This window comes from Lycorma delicatula, chromosome 2 (genome assembly GCF_047948215.1).
Source record: "Lycorma delicatula isolate Av1 chromosome 2, ASM4794821v1, whole genome shotgun sequence".
NCBI classification, from domain to species: domain Eukaryota; kingdom Metazoa; phylum Arthropoda; class Insecta; order Hemiptera; family Fulgoridae; genus Lycorma; species Lycorma delicatula.
Window position 1 is genome coordinate 6991661 of NC_134456.1, and position 20156 is coordinate 7011816.

Sequence of the window (20156 nt, forward strand, 5' to 3'; positions counted from 1 at the left end):
AAAATTGATCAAATAAATTATGAAATACAAATAGGAAACAATTATGGAAATTTATTTTAGATAACAAATTTAGTAAACAATCTTAGAAATCAGTTTCTACAGAGTGTACCTAAAGATTCTGGTGATATTTCACTAGCTGGTATCAAATATAGTAATGTTATCTCATGAAAAAATAAATAAATCATATATTTTCCTTATAAGAAACATTTTAATTAAATCTCGCATGTTAATATAAAAAGTGTTTAATAGTAGAAGAATTATAGATGTGAAATCAGCAACCACCTTACCTGCTTGTCTGAATTTTATCCATTCTTAAGATATTGAAAAACACAAAATTGAAAAAGTGCAAAATAGGGCATTTTGCTACATGGAGTTTTTTTGTTTATTTTTATAACCTGAATTACTTCCTTAAGTTTAGCTGATAACTCCCAGGACACTTCATATAACTATTGACAGGAGGAAGGAACCTTTTTTTAAATGTCAGACATAGGGAAAACGAAGCCGAAATAGAGGATTTATTCACATGAAAAATTGTTTGTTTACTTTAATGCCCTGAGCTGAGCTCAATCCTACAGCAGAAAAAGTGTGTATTATATATTATATTATTTACTTTAAAAAAATAATAACTACAGAATAAAAATTTAATATAAATCTTGAATCATATTACTCTACCAATCTCAATGGTGGACTAGTAGCATCTCTGCCTATTTTCAGATAAATCCATCTGGAGTTTTATTAAGTTTTCTGGGTTTAAAAACCAGTCAGGCTTGGTATTTTTAACACAGTACAAAAATTCCAATTCTCATCAGGTAAGAGAGCATTAATTGTCCGTGGAAACGTACGCTAGTGGTAGGCTAGTGGCATCCAGTAAAAAATAATAATTGGGTAATTAGCTTATAATTACTTTAAAAAAGAAATAAATAATACGTCTCTTTACTTTAACAGAAAAAAAAAAAAATTGATTTGGAAGACCATAATTTTTGTGATTGTATATAGAAAATAAAATAAAATGTAATTTAAATTACATATACTTCTATTAGAACAAAAGAAAAGCCCCACATTGCATTATAAGAATACACATTTAAACACATATTACACAAGTTTGTTTGCATTGGCATAACAAACACAAATACAGGTGTTATATATACATATATATATATATATATATATATATATATATATAAATTTGTTTGTATCTTTGTCTGTGGTGTGTGTTTTGTATGTGTGTGTGTGTGTGTGTACACATATTTACAAGTGAAACATGTATGTTAATTTTTATCAATATGTGACATGTTAATAATGCATATAATGATATTTTGAGCTTGAATGAATGTAAAAAAGCACATAATTAACTTCATTATGTAAATGATGTGAGTGGCAGAAAAGGACAGTGAAATGTAAACAAATATAACTGTAATGAATGCTTCATATACAGTTATTATATATGGTGTAAAAAAAGAATATCTGTTACATAATTCATCATTTTTTTGACATGGATATTATTATCATAAAAAAAAATTGAATCTTTTTAGTTAATGTTACATTTATAAATACTAAGATGACATTGAAATATTTTTAAATGATTCAAGTACATAACAGAAATGTACATAAAAACTGTAGTATTGAGCGCTAAAACATGTTGACAGATTATGTTAATGTTGACAAATTATATTAATTATGGGAAAATATTAATCATTAATGCAATATTAATACAATTTTTTTCAATCTCATAAAAGCATAACACAACCACACATAATAAATTATTAACGTAATGCACTGATCAGTCTACTAATTGGCTCAAGATTTGGGGAATGTTTCTTGAGAAACATGCATGCAGTCACCTTTTGACTACTACAAACAGAAATATAAAATTAGAGATTTTTCAAATTTTTCAGATTTTAATAATTGTTTTAACATAAAAGATTTGACAATCCAAAAAAAATGTATATATATATATATATATATATATATATATATATATATATATATATTATATAATAAATATAATACATTATATAATAAATATAATGTATATATATATATATATATATATATATATATATATATATATATTTATAAAAAAATTATACAAAGTGTTCATTAAGTATAAGAATCCTTAAATAATCAAACAATTAAACATAGAAAAATAAATTAAATTAATTTAGCAAATATTCTTATCTCAAAATGATATATTTTCTCAGTTCCATCACATCCCTAAACATGCAAGGGTCCTACTGGAGGGGGGGGAGCAATTAGAAGTTTTTTAATGAAATAGAAAGATTGTGATAGGTTGTTTTAAAAGGCATTGAAAATTTTGACTTATAAAACATCAGGCTACAACAACTAATGGAGAGTACTTGAGTAATCTCCAAGTAGTCTCGTACTGAAAAATAGATTGTTTTTAGGTAAGAAGAACATTTGTTAATTTTTTTTTGTAGTGTTTCACTGTGGACCAATTTTTTAAGAGATACTGTAGACTGCTTTTGAAACTAGCTAGAAAAATGTTAAGATCCACTATTTTGGTTAGGTTTGTTGTAGCCCAAAGTTTTAATGTAAATTTTTTTCTAGTGTCCTTTAAAATGATATGTTGCAACTTTCCATTTATATTCAGAATCTTCGAATTACTCTCATGAAGCCTCTTAGGTATGATTGTCTCATACCAAAAAAAAAGATAATTTTGAATTAGAAGCATTCACTAAATTTAATTTTTCTGTATTTAATGATTGTTAAGATATTTAAGGGTAGCCATATTTTATTAACACTGCATTGTATTTCTTTGATTTTGTAACTATGATAAGTTAGAGTAAACACATTATTAAAAAATATATTAGAGTTAAACTGGATTTTATTAGAATTTTACTGAAATTTAATCTGAGTAAAATAAAATTTTTGTTTGTTAAAAATAACAGGCAAGTTTATATTCTACATGTTGAATATAGAACTATATAAATTTATATTCAGTATAATTTCATTAATTCAGTGATGAGGTACTGATTAAAAAAAATATGTAAATCTATAATTATAAAATTCAAAAGAGTATCCATTCCTTTACTTTAAAACTTGAGAACCGCTGGACAGATTTTGAAATTTTATATCATTCAATAGTCTACTCTTGAGAAAGATTTAGGCATATGAAAAGTTTATGTGTACTGGAAAAACATAATTTTTTAACCGTTTGAGGTATCAGATTGGGGCTTTTTTAACTTATTCTCTGACCAAGAAAAATAAAAATATTTCAAAAATAAATTTCATTAACTCTATCACTTTCTAAAGAAAAACAAATTACTTCAACCTTGATCTTTGACGTGATAGTGTCATATATTCATAGACTGGGTTGACATCAAAATAAAAAGGTACAAAGTGGGCATTATATCACTCTTGAGTTAGTTATCAAACAACTAACTCTTACAATCAATCAACTGCACTGTACTTCATCACTATAAGATTAATATTATTTCAAACTGTTTTAGTTGATTTGAGTTACAGGAAAAGTAACTTTGCTCTCTGACAAAGCTAGGTTTTAAGTTAATTATCAATAAATTCAACTGTTAAAATTAGATTACTTGCATATACAAATATTAAAACTAATAGATCAAAAGTAGTAATTTAGTACAGTAAATAGACTCAGAACTTTTAAATAATTGTTATTAGTAATAAATAAAAAGATGGAAAGTTTTTTTAATTGATTCGATTCAAAAAATATTCCGTAAGTCTCCGGTTAGTAATTTAGTACAATCTAATTATTTTTTTTTATTCAGCCATAAACAATTAATTACACTCTTCATGTATCTTAACAAGTACCTCGACAACTTGTCAGATTGTTCATTTACTTGTAGTTTACATCCTGAATTTTTGAATTAGAATCCAACAACAGAATGGTCGTTGACTTATCAAGAAAGTACTAGAATTAAAATTTAAATCGTCTGTCTGGGACCTATATTTTCCACCTCCCACATGTGTAACCACCTGATACTTTAATACTTTGAGTTAACAAGAAAAGAGATAGACAAAAGAGAATAACAAAATTTAATAGAAATTTAAATTAATAAAAGTTTGGTATACATTATGCAGATATTTTTATAAGCAAAGAATATGCACATAGTGTTGTTAATTTTTTCTGCAACTCTGTTGGGCTTTGTGGCAAATTTCCAATTCATTAACAACTAGTTTATCTGATTTTGTTTCATTTTCATTATTTATCAGTATTGTGATATAACAGATTGTAGATACCTGTGTTCTTTGGTAGTAAACAGAAAAAGAGAGTATGGTAAAACTTTGGATAATTTGAAATAAAAAAGGAAGAAAAAAGATACCTCTATTCGTCTTCATTAGGCATCTTTCAAAAATAATTGTATATTTATAGCATTACTTAAAAAATTATTTATTTCATAGTTCATTTAAACGTATTTACATAACTAGATATAACAAAGACTTCATACTTAGTTAATCAATGTTTATTTTTTAATCAACAGTTTTCACCTTATGATGGGTATGATATGCGTCGAAATCATACAGTCGATTGGTCAGCTAAGGGTAAATATTCTACTGATTTATTCACTGATGAAGCAGTTAACATAATCAAAAGCCACAATAATAGAAATCCAATGTTCTTGTACGTTGCACATCTTGCACCGCATACTGGTAATCGTCGTGATCCATTTCAAGCACCAGATGAAGATATCGCAAGGTTTAGACACATTCAGGATCCTGAAAGAAGAGTGTATGCAGGTAATATTTTTTTATTGTTAAATTGTATTTAAAAATCATAAACAAAAATTCTGTGAAGAAAATATTTTTAAAAAAATTATTTAAGTATTCTATTGCTGTAGACCAACTAAAATAGAAAATACTTTAAAAAATTACATTCTAAATGAATTTTTTATTATCATTGGTATATAATAATACATAATATAGACCATATCAAAATGGATAAATATACTACTACTCTATGATTAAAAAAAAAGGACTGCCCAATTATTTGCCTGGATGCATCAAGGAAAACTGTGATAAAATCTTGTTCAAAGTAGTATCACAAAATACACAAAAAATTATAAATTAAAAAAAAAAATAGGTGTGATTGAAGTCTTAATTAATTATATAAAATGTAAATACATGAAATCATACTAGGTAAATAGATAAAGATACTAAATAAAAAAAAATAACTATAAAATAAATCACAATAAAAGTATTAATGAAAATTATTTGAGCAAATATTTACATAAACATTGAACAGGAAGTAGAAAACTCAAGTTTTTTTTTAAATTGTTTAATTAATATTATTTAAAAATTCATTAATCCACTTTAAGTAATATTGTGTTTGTAAAAGGCAATCTTTTAATTATACTTTAAAAAAATGTAAGAAGATTTTTTAATGATTCAGCAATTTATTAAAAGTGGTAATGGAAGTGTTATATGGCCCTTTCTTATAAACTGAAATATTGTGTTTAGTTATATGAAAACAATTCTGTTGTCTATTTTGCTAAAGGGGATATTTTATGAATAAGTGACCTTTGATTTCAGTAAAGATGGCAAATTCATAAACATAAACACAATAATTAAACATTTTTAATTTTGTAAATATCAGTCTACATAATTTATACTCATGATTCCTGAACAAAGAATTCTAACATCAGAATATTAAAATTTATTAATTAATTTTCATTTCATAATTAATTATCAGAATATTAATTTAATTTATTAAAATTAATTTTTCCTCTTACTGTTTTTATTTTTTATTCATATTCAATACAATCACAAAGATGTTAATTTCATGAAAAGGTTTATTTTTATTCATAAATTCATTTTATATCAGTGATTTAAATGGTAGACGTACCACCTCTCCGTACTTTTAATATTTTAAATTATGTCTTTAATTTTATTAAATGATCTGATGAACAGTGTAGTATTTGTGTAGTTTGGTGGAGGAAGCCCTGCCTATGCATCATTTCAAAGATTATGTTTCCTATTTAATGGCTTCACAAAAAACCCAACCTAGGCTGAGGTCCTTATAGAAAAAGCCAGTCTTTAGAAGCCCCTCCTAATTCAAGGTTTGTCTGTTAATAACACTGATACAATAACTCACCTTTCTTAATATATTACAATTCTAATTCTTCTCCCCTTTAATACAGCTCTGTGATAAGTGTAAATACACTTATCAACACAGTCTTGTTTTCCATAAGTCAGAGGCATAGAGCAGATCAGTTTTGTCAGACTTTTTAACATGTCTGCTGTTTTCTTTTTTACTGCATCAACTGATTTAAAACGTATTCCTTTAACCACAGATTCACTTTAGGAAAGACAAAACAGTCTTATCCTGACAATTCTGGTGAATATGAAGGATGTTCCAACATAGTAATGCATTTGTCAGCAAAAAAGTTTTCACAGAAAGAGCTGTGTAAGCAGGTCCTAATGAAGAATGAAACCATTTTTTCACATATCTGGATATTCTTTTCTGACTCACTGTCAGCTTTGTCAATAATGTCTTGTAATAATGATAGTTCATTGTTGTATCTTTTGGAATTCACTCTTCATAAAACACAATGAATATGGTTTAAAACTTGGACTCACTTTGAAGAAATTTTTTCCATTCTTGTTAATGATGGTATATTACAGTACATTACGTGTCATTTTGTCCCAAACTGGATCATACTGGAAGATCCAGATTTGTATAAATGATTGTTTAAAATCATCACTTGATTTTTAAAAAAATTGGTTGGAGGTTGATATCAAGTTGCTCCAACATGTCACTGCAATTTATTGGTGTCATCCTCTTTGCTCTAGTATAAGAATCCTATACCATCATGGTAGAAACCTTTTTCATGTTGAGCTCCACACACAAAATTTATCACTCAGTACCTTTGTCAATTTTTATGGATTTAGGTATCATTTGGTCAATGATTCAGGGTTTTCTTGTACAATCTGGCTAGTTTTTTCTACATTTTCTTAGGTTCTTGAAATGGAAGATCATACAGCACATTCAATGTCTTCCATGTTCTGTTGTCCTTCATTGAATTTTTCTGCCACTCAAATATGTATTTGAGTGTCTCATGCACATGTGTGCATGAGACGTGCCCTAAATGTGCGTGTCTTCCCCTAAACCTCAATAAGCATGTGAAAACATCTCATTGGTGTTTTGTTTGGTTTTACTAAAAAATTTTAATTGACTTACTGATCAATTCTTAAAGTTAGCACCATTCCAACATTCAACAAAAACACAACTGCAGTAAATGATGACTCACAATAAAATAAGTGGTGGGGAGCATTGATGTGTGTGTGTGTGTGTGTGTGTGTGTGTGTCAGGCAACTTCAGATATCTCCAAGGTCTCTGTCAAAGAGCTCACAATCAGTTCTCACTGCTTCCTTTAAGAGGTAGAAACACAAGTCACATTATTTAATTCATACCTAATATACCACAAGAACAAAGCACCTACCAGTTATGTAGCAAATACAGTCATTTATCACAAATCAACTAAAAATCTCTTTGTATAATAAAATACAGTTTACAGACCATTTAACTATGGGTATAGAAGATTAAATAATATTATTGAATTAAAATACATAATGAATATGATAAAAACAAAATCAAATTAAAAAGAACAAAAAGATACATCATTTAAATAAGTTCAAGAAGAATCTTCAATTGTTATTAAAATTCATTACAATATTACTAATATAAAATGCTGACAAAGATGTAAATAGACTTCACATCTGAAGTCTCAAAATACAAGTACAGTATTTCATTGATGTAATTTTGAAATAAAAAACTTAAATCTAAAATTAAAAAAACTTAACTAAAATCTCAAACACCTTACTAATCATAATGATGGTTTCATATAATAAAAAAAATATATATATATATATTTTATTTTATTTTATTAGATCAACCAAAGTATAGAAAAAATAAGGTAGGATGACTTACCTTATTCTACTATATATGCAGGAGAACTTTTGCAATTTATTTACATCATCAGCTGCAATACATATTCAAATATTCATCTCAAATTATATTACATACTTCATAAAATAATAACACATTATGCATTTATTTATTTTGTTTAAAATTTAAAACCTTTAATATTTTTATTTTAAGAATTTAAACATTTATTCAGTTAAATTAAAAATTAGAACAAAATTTAAAATATGAAAAATTAATTAAAATTAACAATAAAAATGTTAACTGTAATATTAATATAATGCAGCTGATGATACATGTAAATTACAAAAGCGCTCTTGCATATATAGTGGAATCAGGTAAGTCATCCTCCTTTATTTATTCTTAAATAAACTTTTTATCTAATTAAATGAAATAAAATATATATGTGTATGTATATATATATATATATATATATATATATACATACACATATATATTTTAATTTATATATATATATATATATATATATAAATTCGACATAAAAAAAATCATTAAAATAATATGTAAATAATAAACTATATTTATATTTTTGTTTAGCTATGGTGTCAAAGCTGGATGAAAGTGTTGGGGAAATAGTATCAGCATTAAGAGAAAATGGAATGCTTGATAATTCAATCATTTTATTCATGTCTGATAATGGCGCTCCAACATTTGGTATACATTCAAATCGTGGATCTAATTATCCATTAAGAGGCGTAAGTATTAAACTAGTATGCACTGTCCTAATATATATATGTCTTAGGGGTTTATATTTATGATATATATATATATATACACTTCTAATCAATAGAAATATGTTAGATGCATTATTTTTTCTGAAATTGTTTACTTTAACTATCATATTCATTCATCCTGATGATTGTTATCTAATAGTAAAACACTTAACAAAGAAGTAACAGTACTTTCGAGATGCTTTCTCTGAAAGCAATGATGTACATTTAAACAGTCAATTCCTGCAGCTAAATGAGTAAAGGTATTGGTTGCCAACTCTATGTTACTTGCATTTATTAGGGCTTAGCATGTTGTTATGTAATAGAAAATTTATTTGGCTCAATGAAGAAGGGGACAGGAAACCAGTCCATTTCTCACTTCCCTAAGAACTCTGGCATAGGAAAACGTTATTACTGGGAATGGTCTTACCACTTTCAAATGTAGTCTGTGTTTCATATCAAATCACCAACCATTATATAATGGCCATGATACCCAGTATGCACATAACTAGATCTCACTGTATTGTTTAAAAATACAAACAAAATTAAAATGAATTATACATGTTATCAAAATTTTTTATATTGTTAAATAATGTAAATAAATGTTTTATTTTAATCAGTACATAATTATGAATTAAATTATTAATATAAAAACATAAATTATGAGATAAAAAATAAATATAAAGTCCATATTAATTATTTAAAATATAAACAGGTGAAATGATGTTAAGGTTAAATATATTAAATATAAAAAATTATTATAAAATATTTCAAAATTCAGAAAGCATTTCTGAAAATTATTTTGAGCACATAATTATATATACATGTTGAATGGGATGTAGAGAATCCATGGATTTTTGTTTTATTTTTTAATTTGTATTGTTTGAGAGTGCATTAACAAATATTTTTATCTGTTAAAAAAAATTCTTTTAACTGTATTTTAAATAAATTGGTGGGAAGATTTCAGATGGTTCAGTAATTTATTAAAAATGGCAATGGAAACAAATGCAAGTCCTTTCTTGTAAGCTAAAGTATTGTGTTGAGTTATAAAAAGACAGTTGCATCTCTAGTATGATAGAAGAGGACATTATAATTTTTTTTGAGAATAAGTGATTATTTTTTTAGCAAAGATTGTACATTCATAAATATATATATATATATATATATATTACATAGAAAAGGATACATTAATTTATTACTTTACACTATATGATCTGATCATACTGCTATGATGGAGATACAAATAATGATAGAGATAATATAGAAATAACCCAAATCTGGGTTACTTTTTCTGAGGGTATTGATGTTGAGTGTTCAGAGAACAGCTTGTCATGTTGATATAGAAAAAGTATATTCAGCACAAAATGAAGCAATGAGAAACCGCTTCACTCCACCTTTTCTCTAGTAAGGTTGATACGAGATATTTGTTATTCTTTGTAATGGCTATCCATTTTCATGAGCAACTTATATCTCATTTTACAGCACAATATACACATTAAAAGATAATACTAGTAGCACATGAATAACAAATAATATAAAATAATAATAATAAATCATAAAAGTGAAATTATTTAGGTCAGGAACAAAAAAGGTTGAATGAACTGGTAAACTGCTGCTGTTTATTTTTAGTGTTTAATAGAAAGGAGTTACGTAACCTAGAATATATAATTATTTTTATAATATTTGTAGTCAAATAATACTAAAATAATAAATAAATTTACAGCTACCCACATACTGTGTTTGCACAGCAGTGTAAATATGTGTATGTGTATGCATGTGTGTGTGTGTGTATGTGTGTATGTGTGATGGTTGAACAAAAAGAATGAACGATGTTAATTAGTTAAAAAATTATATTTATATAACAAAATAAAAAGTACACAACTATTATATTTCACAAAAAAATATAGACATTTTAGTCTAATTCAACTTTCATGAAATAAAATTAATCTCTTTGTTTATATCTGACATGAATTTAAAAGACCTTCTCCCACATTTTATAACATAGACTATAAATATACAACTAAATACAATACTTTCAAGATATTAACACCATACTATGTCCCTGTTGACCACTCAACCATTAAGTGCATTATTCATACACATATACCTTATACTGCATCAGTATTCGATGCATAAATATTAAATGTACTTTATCGTGTCTAATAACTGGGTCAAACAAAACTCACGTTTTTTCTAATAAAAAATGTTAATTAAAACCATGTACTGATTGTAGAACATACACCTACTTAAAAATAATTAAATTACAGGATAAAAACTACAAACATAATAACTATTAATATAATTCTACAATTATATTAGGCTATATTATCATTAATTAAATTGCAATGTCATATAAAGTTCTGAATTTTGATATTCATGAGCTACCAGACTTTAAATGAATATTTTCTTTATTAGATATGTTAACTTATCTTTTTGTTTATATTTATGAATTTGCAATCTTTGATAACAATTGTCATTTATTCTTTAAAAAAATGTTCACCTATATCAGACAACAAAACTGATTTTTTATTAATTCAAAACAATATTTCAGCTTATGAGAAAGGGCCTTATTATTCTTCCATTATCATTTTTAATAAATTACTGATCATTTTTTAAAAATTCATACCAATTTATTTAAAATACAATTAATTATTTTCTTTTATAAAACAATATTACTCTGTCAATTAATTTTTGAATAAAACTAATTAAAAAATTAAGAATTTAAAACCACAACATTTTTCATCTCATCTAACATGTACATAAATATGAACTCAAATAATTTTAATTAATATCATCTGGATTCTGCAACTATTTTTTTTATATTTAGTAAATCCATACATTTATATTAATATTATTACATGTTTATATTTTAAATAATTAATATGGACTTCAATCGCATTTATTTTTTTAATTTTATCATTAATTATGTATTCTGTGATGCTATTATGATCAAGGTTTTACCATAATTTCCCTTAATCCATCTATGTTATGCTTTTTATCTGCGGAATAGCATAACTATCCTAAAAACATTACTTTTTTTAAAAAATGAAAAAATGAAATTATTATTAAAAAAAAAAGAGAAAATGAAATGCATTATTATGTACTGATCAGAATAAAAGACTTATTAACCTATTAATTTGTTTATAATATTCACTTACACTAAAAAATAATCAAAAGATCTTCTGTAAATTCATAAAAGCAATCAATAATATTGTATGCCGAACATAAATAAATTATCAGATAATATATGCATAAAATACAAATTATCAGAATATGGTTTGCATAAGTAATTCAAAAAATTTTACTTATGCTGGGTTACAAAACTTGGATGCTCAGGCCATAATAAGTTTTACATAGAACAAAAGGATGCAACTTTTCACATTAAAAAGAATGCATTTCATTCCATCATTGAATAATTTTTTATAAACCCATCTCACTGAAATAAGTGTCTTGCATGCAAACAACAATAGCAATATAAAAATAATATATATATTTACAACAAATGATAGACACTAGACACACTCAAGTTATATGAAATGCATAAAAATGATAATTTAAATGGATACAATTTCTATCAAACAAATCATAAACAACAAAGTTCTTCCAAAAACTTTAGATTTATAACTATAGTAAAATTGAAATAGTTGAAAATTTTAAATATCTCAGAGGAATAATACAGTATAATGCCCTGGAAAACTCCAACTCAAAAATGAATGCAATTAATACATTAATACATTGTCAGCCATTATGTCTGACAAAATATACATATAATAAAAAATCCCTTTCTATTAATGCAAAATTTAGACACTTCATACAACCATTAAACCAGAATAATTGTAAATTGCAGCATGATGACTGATTGTTGATTGCTCCAGAAGCAATGTGACAGTCAGTCAAGATTGGAAAAAATAATTAAAAAAGAAAAAAATTTGAAGAAAGATTTTAGGACCTAAGCCTAAAATTAATCAAAATATCTCAAGATCAAATGAAGAGATTTTCAGAAATTTGAGATAATAAGTATTCTAAAAGAAAAAGAAAATTAGGCTTTTACAAACACTTAAAAAGAATGGAGGACAACAAATTAACAAAAAGAATCTTTAATTATCCTTCTAAATAAGGAGTAAAAATAACTGTTTTCAGAAAATCAAAAAAGCTCTAAAGAAATTAAATATTAAACAAAAAGAAATTTTTTACCGAAATACTTAACAGTTATAAAATGAAAGTATTCATAAGTAGTCAGGAGCCCATCAGGCTGGTGGTTAACAAATTGTCACAAATCAGCTTTTTATCAGCTGATTTTCTAAGTTGAAGGTTCTAAGGTTCAAATCCTAATAAAAGTTAGTTGCTTTTATACGAATTTGAATAATACACAGTGGATACCAGTGTATTTTGGTGGTTGAGGTTCAATTAACCACATGTCTCAGGAATGATTGGCCTGATTCTGTAAAAGACAACACCTCATTTACATGTCATACATATCATCTTCATCTCATTGGGGGGTTGCTTATTATTCACTAGTTGAACAGATTGCAACATAAACATTAGGAGAATAAAAAAAATAAATAAATAAAAAATGACTATTCAGGAAAAACCAAGAAGAAAAGGGGGAAGAAAATTTTCCAAAGAGAAGAGACAAAGTTAGTCAAAGAATGGAAAGATTACTGGCAGAAACAGAAACAAAATGCAAAGTAAAGTTTTTTTTTTAATCATCATCAATGATAATTGAAAACAAAAAAAAGATACTTATACAAAACACACAGATAAAAACAATGTACTTTTAAATTAAATAATCTATAGATTAATCCATAAATAGATCAATTAAATGAATAATATGAATAAACATAAAATTTTCTGCTGAATCACAAATACTATAAACAATATTGATATCCAATTATAAAGTAAAAACACTAAGTGAAAATTCAGAACGTGTTGTTGATCAGTAGTGTTTACTGGACAAGTTGTGGCTTCTACTTAATAATAAAATAAATAATAATGATATATTTATTAGTTAATAACATTATCATTGTTCTTCTAAATAATATTTTTTTATTCTAAATATAAATATTGCTTCACAAAAAAATAAAAGAAAAATTATTGAAAAGAAAAATGGCATAAAATAAAATTATTGTGGTTCATTACATTATGGTGTTAGTGTTGGTTTTGATAATTTACTTTGTGACTTCATGAAGAAGCCAAATGTTGTTGAATTTTACTATTGAATTAATTTTATTGCTTGTTGTTAATATTATTTTTATTATATATAAGTAATTTGTAGATTAAAGGCATTATTTTATCAATGTAATATAACATACTTTCAAGAAGATTAATAATATATAAGTACAAAACAATTTCAATTAGATTTTGTTTATCTGTCACAGATCAAAGAGACACCTTGGGAAGGTGCAGTAAGAAGTGTTGCAGCAGTTTGGAGCCCTCTTATAAAGAAAACACAACGTGTCAGTAATCAATTAATGCATATGGTAGACTGGCTTCCAACACTTTATTCCATGGCTGGTAAGTCTCGTAGGAATCTATTAACTACTTTAATACTTATTAGAAATCACCTACTTTTACAAACATAACAAAAGTTACCCTATTATTATAATGAAACAGATTCCTACCAGTCAGATATGTGTTTTCAAAAGTATTAGCTCCAGCAGTAAGACCATGAACTGTGAGACCAGATACTTATGAGAAAAGGCATAGACAGTTGCTGGGCCCAAAAATTAAATAAAAGAAAAGAGAGTTGATACTTATTTTGACAAGTATTGTTCTATAAAAATGTTAAATACTTGTATCACAATTCATTATAATTAACAAAATATAACTTTTACAATGAAATTTTTTTTGAATAATTAATATCTCAAACAATATAAATTTGTTTACTTTTACTGTTTAGTACAAAAATGATTACTGGAATAGTAATAACTTTGGCATAGGACAAACAGGATGAAGTGTTTTTTATAAAAGTATACAGATTATTCCAACAGTAAATCATTTTACACAAGCCACTTCACTGAAGCAATATGTTCATACATAAAAGAAAATCTACAACGGCAATATGAAAAAATACAAAAAACAATTTTGATGACACAATCTAACCATGGAATAAGAACACTTAAACATTGGCTTTTTAATTTTGCTGCCTCTTTTGTTAATACAAGTATAATAAAGTTAATCTGATTTTTAATTAGAAATAAGTAAAAACAACAAAAACCTAATGTTATCTGATATTTCACAAGAAAACACAATAGTTATGAACTTATCACAAATTAGTGTGAAGAAAAGTTATCATAAATTATAGAGCAAAGAGTTTAGCTTATTATCACCATATTGTTACATATTTAGTTGATTAACTAAACTTGAATGTGATTCCAAATTACCAAGACACATAAAATTTTATATTATCTGAAACAATAATATGAGAATAAAATGTATTAATGTACAGTGTGTGTGTTTGCATGTTCGCACGTGGGATTCCTCCTTTTCCCCTTCACACTGTTTCTGTATGTGATTGATGTAGCTGTCTCTCTTTATCTAAGTGTATGTGTAAGTTATGATAAAAATTAATAATTAAATAATTAATTATTTATTGATTCACAACAGTGATATACCTGTTAAAAAATTTATTTTTTATTATGATAATAAATACAAGTACTAAAGAAAGGTAACAAATATGATCTATAAAATTATTTTTTTAGATTTTTATTTCTCCATTATCACAGTTCAGAATTCAATAAATAAGAATATAAAAATTTAAACATGTTGCATATATTTACATTTACATTTTGAAAAGTAGGATTTACAATAGTAATAGTGACATGATAAGACATTAATGTTATAATGTGATTATATGTTTTCTTGGTTACTCTACCTTGGGACTGAACCTAATTTAATATAAACACAGCCCCAATGGAGAATTAGAAGGAATTATTCAGCCTTGCATTTATTTCACAATTCTTTTATGGATGATATTCACCAACATCATGGATAACACATGCCATGTCCATTCAGACCACAGCATATTTCTCATGATGTTATCTGGGAAAAGTTTACTGAATTTTTTCTGGCATGCTTCCCTATATTGCAAAAACTGAACACACTCTTGAACACCATGTGTTCTGTGGTGTTCTCCTCCCCACTATAGTCACATACTGCAGAGGGTCTCAATGTCCACGCACACAGGTATGTTTTAAAACAGTGATTCTCAACCTTTTTCTATAACCCCTCCCCCCAAAAAAAAGAGTTATATATAGTAAATATTTTGCAACCCCCACCCCCAAGCCAATGAAACCTAGTTAAAACTATTTATCTGCATTGATAGCAATAGGTATGAACATGCATGTATGAAAGTGTACAAACATGAACAATTTATAAGTTCCCACTTGATGTACGTGCTCCTTGGAATTTGGTCTGCTTGCATAATATTCGCTGTGAGAGCATCACATTCGAACATGCATATGATATGTTTGAACACATCATGTTCTCAGCAGTATAAAAAAGGCGTAAGGGGTTGCAGAACATCAGTTTAATTTCGAATGTGAAGTGTGCATCTGGTGCCTCCATTTAAGTTTTTAAAAGCATAGTTTCATTGAAAATAATAATTGAGATTCTGGTTTTTGTGTATGGTCAAACGATGTACCTGTTTTTTTTTCAATTAGATTCTGATACAAAATGGATGAATTTCTGAAAAACTAAGTACTATCTACTTCCAGTGAATCGATTGGTAAAAGACAAGATTGTACAATGACAGTTATTTTAATTATGGTTTTACTTTGTTGATTGGAAGGCCACAGTGCATCATTTGCTTTCAAGTTTTCTCTGATGAAAGCATGAAGCCATCAAAATTAATTCAGCACTTGAAAAATATTATATTATATTGAGAAAAATTTGGATGAAGAAGAGACTATTATTATTCAGTACAGTTTAAATAACATGAAGATACATTTGTATGAGTCAAAAATTCAGTTGGAAGAGTATTTCGTAAAAGATAAAAATGATTTTTCGAAGAGGTGGGTACTGAATCGATTTAGTGAAAATGTTGTTGCAGCTACTAAGTTACCAGTTGAGATTCACGATCAACTCATCAAAATGTCTCCCAATAAAACATTACAAATACAATTCCCATCTGAAGATTTAGATATGTTTTGTCTTGCTCGTCATAGTGAATATAGAAATTTAGTCACAAAAGCATTGAAAATATTAATCCCTATCGCCAGGTCATACCTCTGCGAAAAGGGTTTTTCATCTATGGTTGCCTTAAAAACCAAACAGGAATCTTCTTTATCATTTGAAAACAATTTGCTTTTGCGTGTTTCTATGGTAAATCCACGTATGGAGAAAACTTTAAATGAAAAACAAACGCAACAATCTCATTAATTTATTTTCTTTTTATGTGTACTTATAACTGTAAGTGAAATGTTTATAATAAATTTTTTTTTTCATAAAACGATTTCCTTATTGCTTACATGTAAAGTTGTAGGCTAATTTTGCAATCCTCCTTTCATATCACTGTGACCCCCCAGATTGAGAAATGGTGCTTTAAAGCATCCATAAGGAACTGAGTCAACTTGTACCACAGTTCCTCGTGTTTACGGTCCAGCCACCTCTGGAGGTTTGGGGTCAGTCTGTAGGCCTATCCCCCTTTGTTGACTGATCCCATTATTAGAGATATTAGCTATAACTAAAATGTGATATGATACTGATTTATAACTTTCTGAAAAGCAAAAATTTACGTTGCTTCAAATTCATGATTGAAACAAATTGATACTTAAAACATCATCATTGATTATTATTTCAAACAAGAGGAATAAGGTTAAATTAAAAATAAACTGAGTTGCATGACTTCTAATCATAACTAACTTCAAATCATAATTTACTGTTCAATAGTAATCTAACATTTATTTAACTTGATAATCTAATAATTACATTTGTAGGAGGAGATATCAGTGACCTTGGAGATATTGATGGTATGAACATGTGGTCAATGCTTTCTGAAGATGAACAATCACCAAGAACAGAATTAGTTCACAATATAGATGATGTTGGTGATGTTTATGCTGCTTTACGTCAAGGAGACTGGAAATACATAAAAGGTGATCATTTTTTTTTAAGATAATATTTTTAATTTTGTCTATCAGTAATGAGTATTTTTATTGACCTAATTATAAAATTTCTACTCCCGTTGAAAATTTTTAATAAGTTTATTCCTTAATATATGGGTGATGATAATGCAAAACTGTTTTTTACCCAGAAAAAAAATGTATTATTGTATTATACAGAAAAAAAATTTATTTATACCCAATTGTTTTATTTTTTTAACAGTGCATTATTCCAATTCAAAAAATTAATCAAATTATCTTTGTACACTACCTTTGTAGAGACATTCAAGTTAACTTTCATCGCATATGAACTTAGATAGACCAAGTTTTTTTTAGTATTTACAAGTATTTGACTAATATTATAAAATCTTTATATATGCTTGTATATAAATATCAAACAGATCGTTTTGCTGATAGAAGTGAGCTAATATAGGCAATGGAGTTGTTAGCACTATACTTGCTCACTGTTTGTGGTGTACATAAATCTAATTTAACAGATATTTAAAGTTTCATTGCTATACTGTGTCATGTCAGTATATTGTAACTTGATTAAAACTGTTATGTAGATTTTATTATCATTTAATTGCATATTGTTTGTTTTAGTGTCTATAGGAATGGAACAAATTTTGGAATAGTTTGTAAACAATTAAGATGTTTCTTATTAGTAATGTGAAGTAAAGTAGTATTTTTTTAATATTAAGGGTCTGTAACCATACTCATTTCACTTTCCAAAACTGACCAATATGCTTCATTTTCTACTAATAAAGTTATGTAATTATTCGGTAAGAATAAGTGTCAAGGTCAGGTGAATTTTTAAAGCCAATGTTACAAATTATTCATATTTATAAATCTAATTTGAATCTGGATTTCCTGGAAGGCAACATTAAAATAGTTTTATCTAATTATAAAACTACCCAAAATTAAAAAGAAATATATTAAGTAAAAACGTATGAAACAAGAAATAAAATAAAATTAAAATGAAATTTAATCCACCAAAATGCAGTAAATAGATAATGGAATTATAATTATTGGAATTAATATGGTAAGTTTAACTTATCTATTTACTGTGTTTGGGTGGTTTAAATGTCATTTAATATATATATATGTATATTTATTAATATTAATGAAAATTACATTTATTTATAGGTCAAGTGCACAAGGGTGTTGCTGATAAATGGTATGGTGAATCTGGACGTACAGATGACATCTCATATGATATAAAATCAGTTTTAAACTCTCGAGTTGGCATTACGTTAGCTGGCTTCATTACAAGACAACAGATACATGAAAAATTAAGTAAACAGACTGATGGACACTCATTTAATTTGGTCTCACAACCTGAAAGTAAGTTATTATTTCTTTATTGATATTATTCTATAAAAATAAATAAATCTGTTCACAATTTTGTATTTCTTCAATAAATAGTTAAATTTTAAAAACAGATTCATATATTTTAATGAAATTTGTTTACATGTACTTGAAAACATCTGTAAAATAAATAACTTTGGATAGTTTACCCTTGAAAATTCCATAACAGCGACCATTTAAGCTTTAAAATCAAGCGTTTAAAGTTATTATCATAAATATAAATTTTATCAAATTATACTTTTTATTAAATTTAATCCTAAGCTTTTTATTGTGAAAAAATGACACCCCATTTGTTTAAATCAGTTAGTTAAATCAGATAAATAGCTGAGATGTGGCAGAAATGGTTGAAATGGATTGCAAAAATTATGCTATCTGATATATTCTACCTGTTTTCATTTCCTTCACCAAATGAATTAAAAATTATTAATAACAATTTCTACTATTAGTAATAACAGAAATATATACATTTTTTAATAATATATAAGAACCCTTATGTAATTTTTCAACAGTTAAACATAGAAAAATGAAATTTAGCTAAGGCTAACTGGAAATATTCTATTTTTCGATATGAGACCAACACACCCCTAGGCATCCACAGTGAGAAGGAACTCAAACATTTTAAATGGAAAAGATAGAATTCTGATTCATAATTATAAAAGGCATTGAAAAATAAAGCATTTGTGATTAGACAACTCTAACCAAAATCATAGCCATTTGATATTTTTTCAGAGCTAGTTTCAAAAATGGGCTACAGTACACTTCAAGTACTGGTCTTGTATAAAAAAATATGGCTGATTTTGAGTTAAGAGCATTTTCATTTATATTTTAGTATTTCATTGTTGTACATTTACTTAAGAGACACTCAACGACAGCAATGTTCATCATAACAATTATCAAAATAAATATTTAAATTGCTTCTAACAGGAAAAAAATTATTGATGATTTTCTAAGTGAAAAATTACTTTCAATGAAAAAGTGATATTACTTTCTCTTTCCTCTCAGTCAAACATGATGGATTAAATGTCATTATATATTATTCTTACT

The 20156-nt window shown here is 26.4% G+C and overlaps 1 protein-coding gene and 1 long non-coding RNA gene across 4 annotated transcripts in view; one reads left to right on the top strand and one right to left on the bottom strand.

The window, feature by feature from the left end:
- LOC142320448 (arylsulfatase B-like) overlaps positions 1 to 20156 on the top strand; it is an 83158-nt gene that overhangs the window by 47298 nt on the left and 15704 nt on the right. For all 3 annotated transcript variants that reach the window (XM_075358224.1, XM_075358223.1, XM_075358226.1), the window contains exons 5-9: positions 4473 to 4728; positions 8471 to 8628; positions 14022 to 14157; positions 17580 to 17738; positions 18891 to 19088. In XM_075358224.1, coding sequence (XP_075214339.1) covers positions 4473 to 4728; positions 8471 to 8628; positions 14022 to 14157; positions 17580 to 17738; positions 18891 to 19088 — 907 coding nt within the window. The remainder of the gene's footprint in view (positions 1 to 4472; positions 4729 to 8470; positions 8629 to 14021; positions 14158 to 17579; positions 17739 to 18890; positions 19089 to 20156) is intronic.
- On the bottom strand, positions 4366 to 19015 carry LOC142320449 (uncharacterized). The gene is made up of 2 exons (XR_012755393.1): positions 18879 to 19015; positions 4366 to 4707 (listed from the first exon to the last, which is right to left on the bottom strand). It is a non-coding gene; the product is annotated as an uncharacterized LOC142320449 (long non-coding RNA).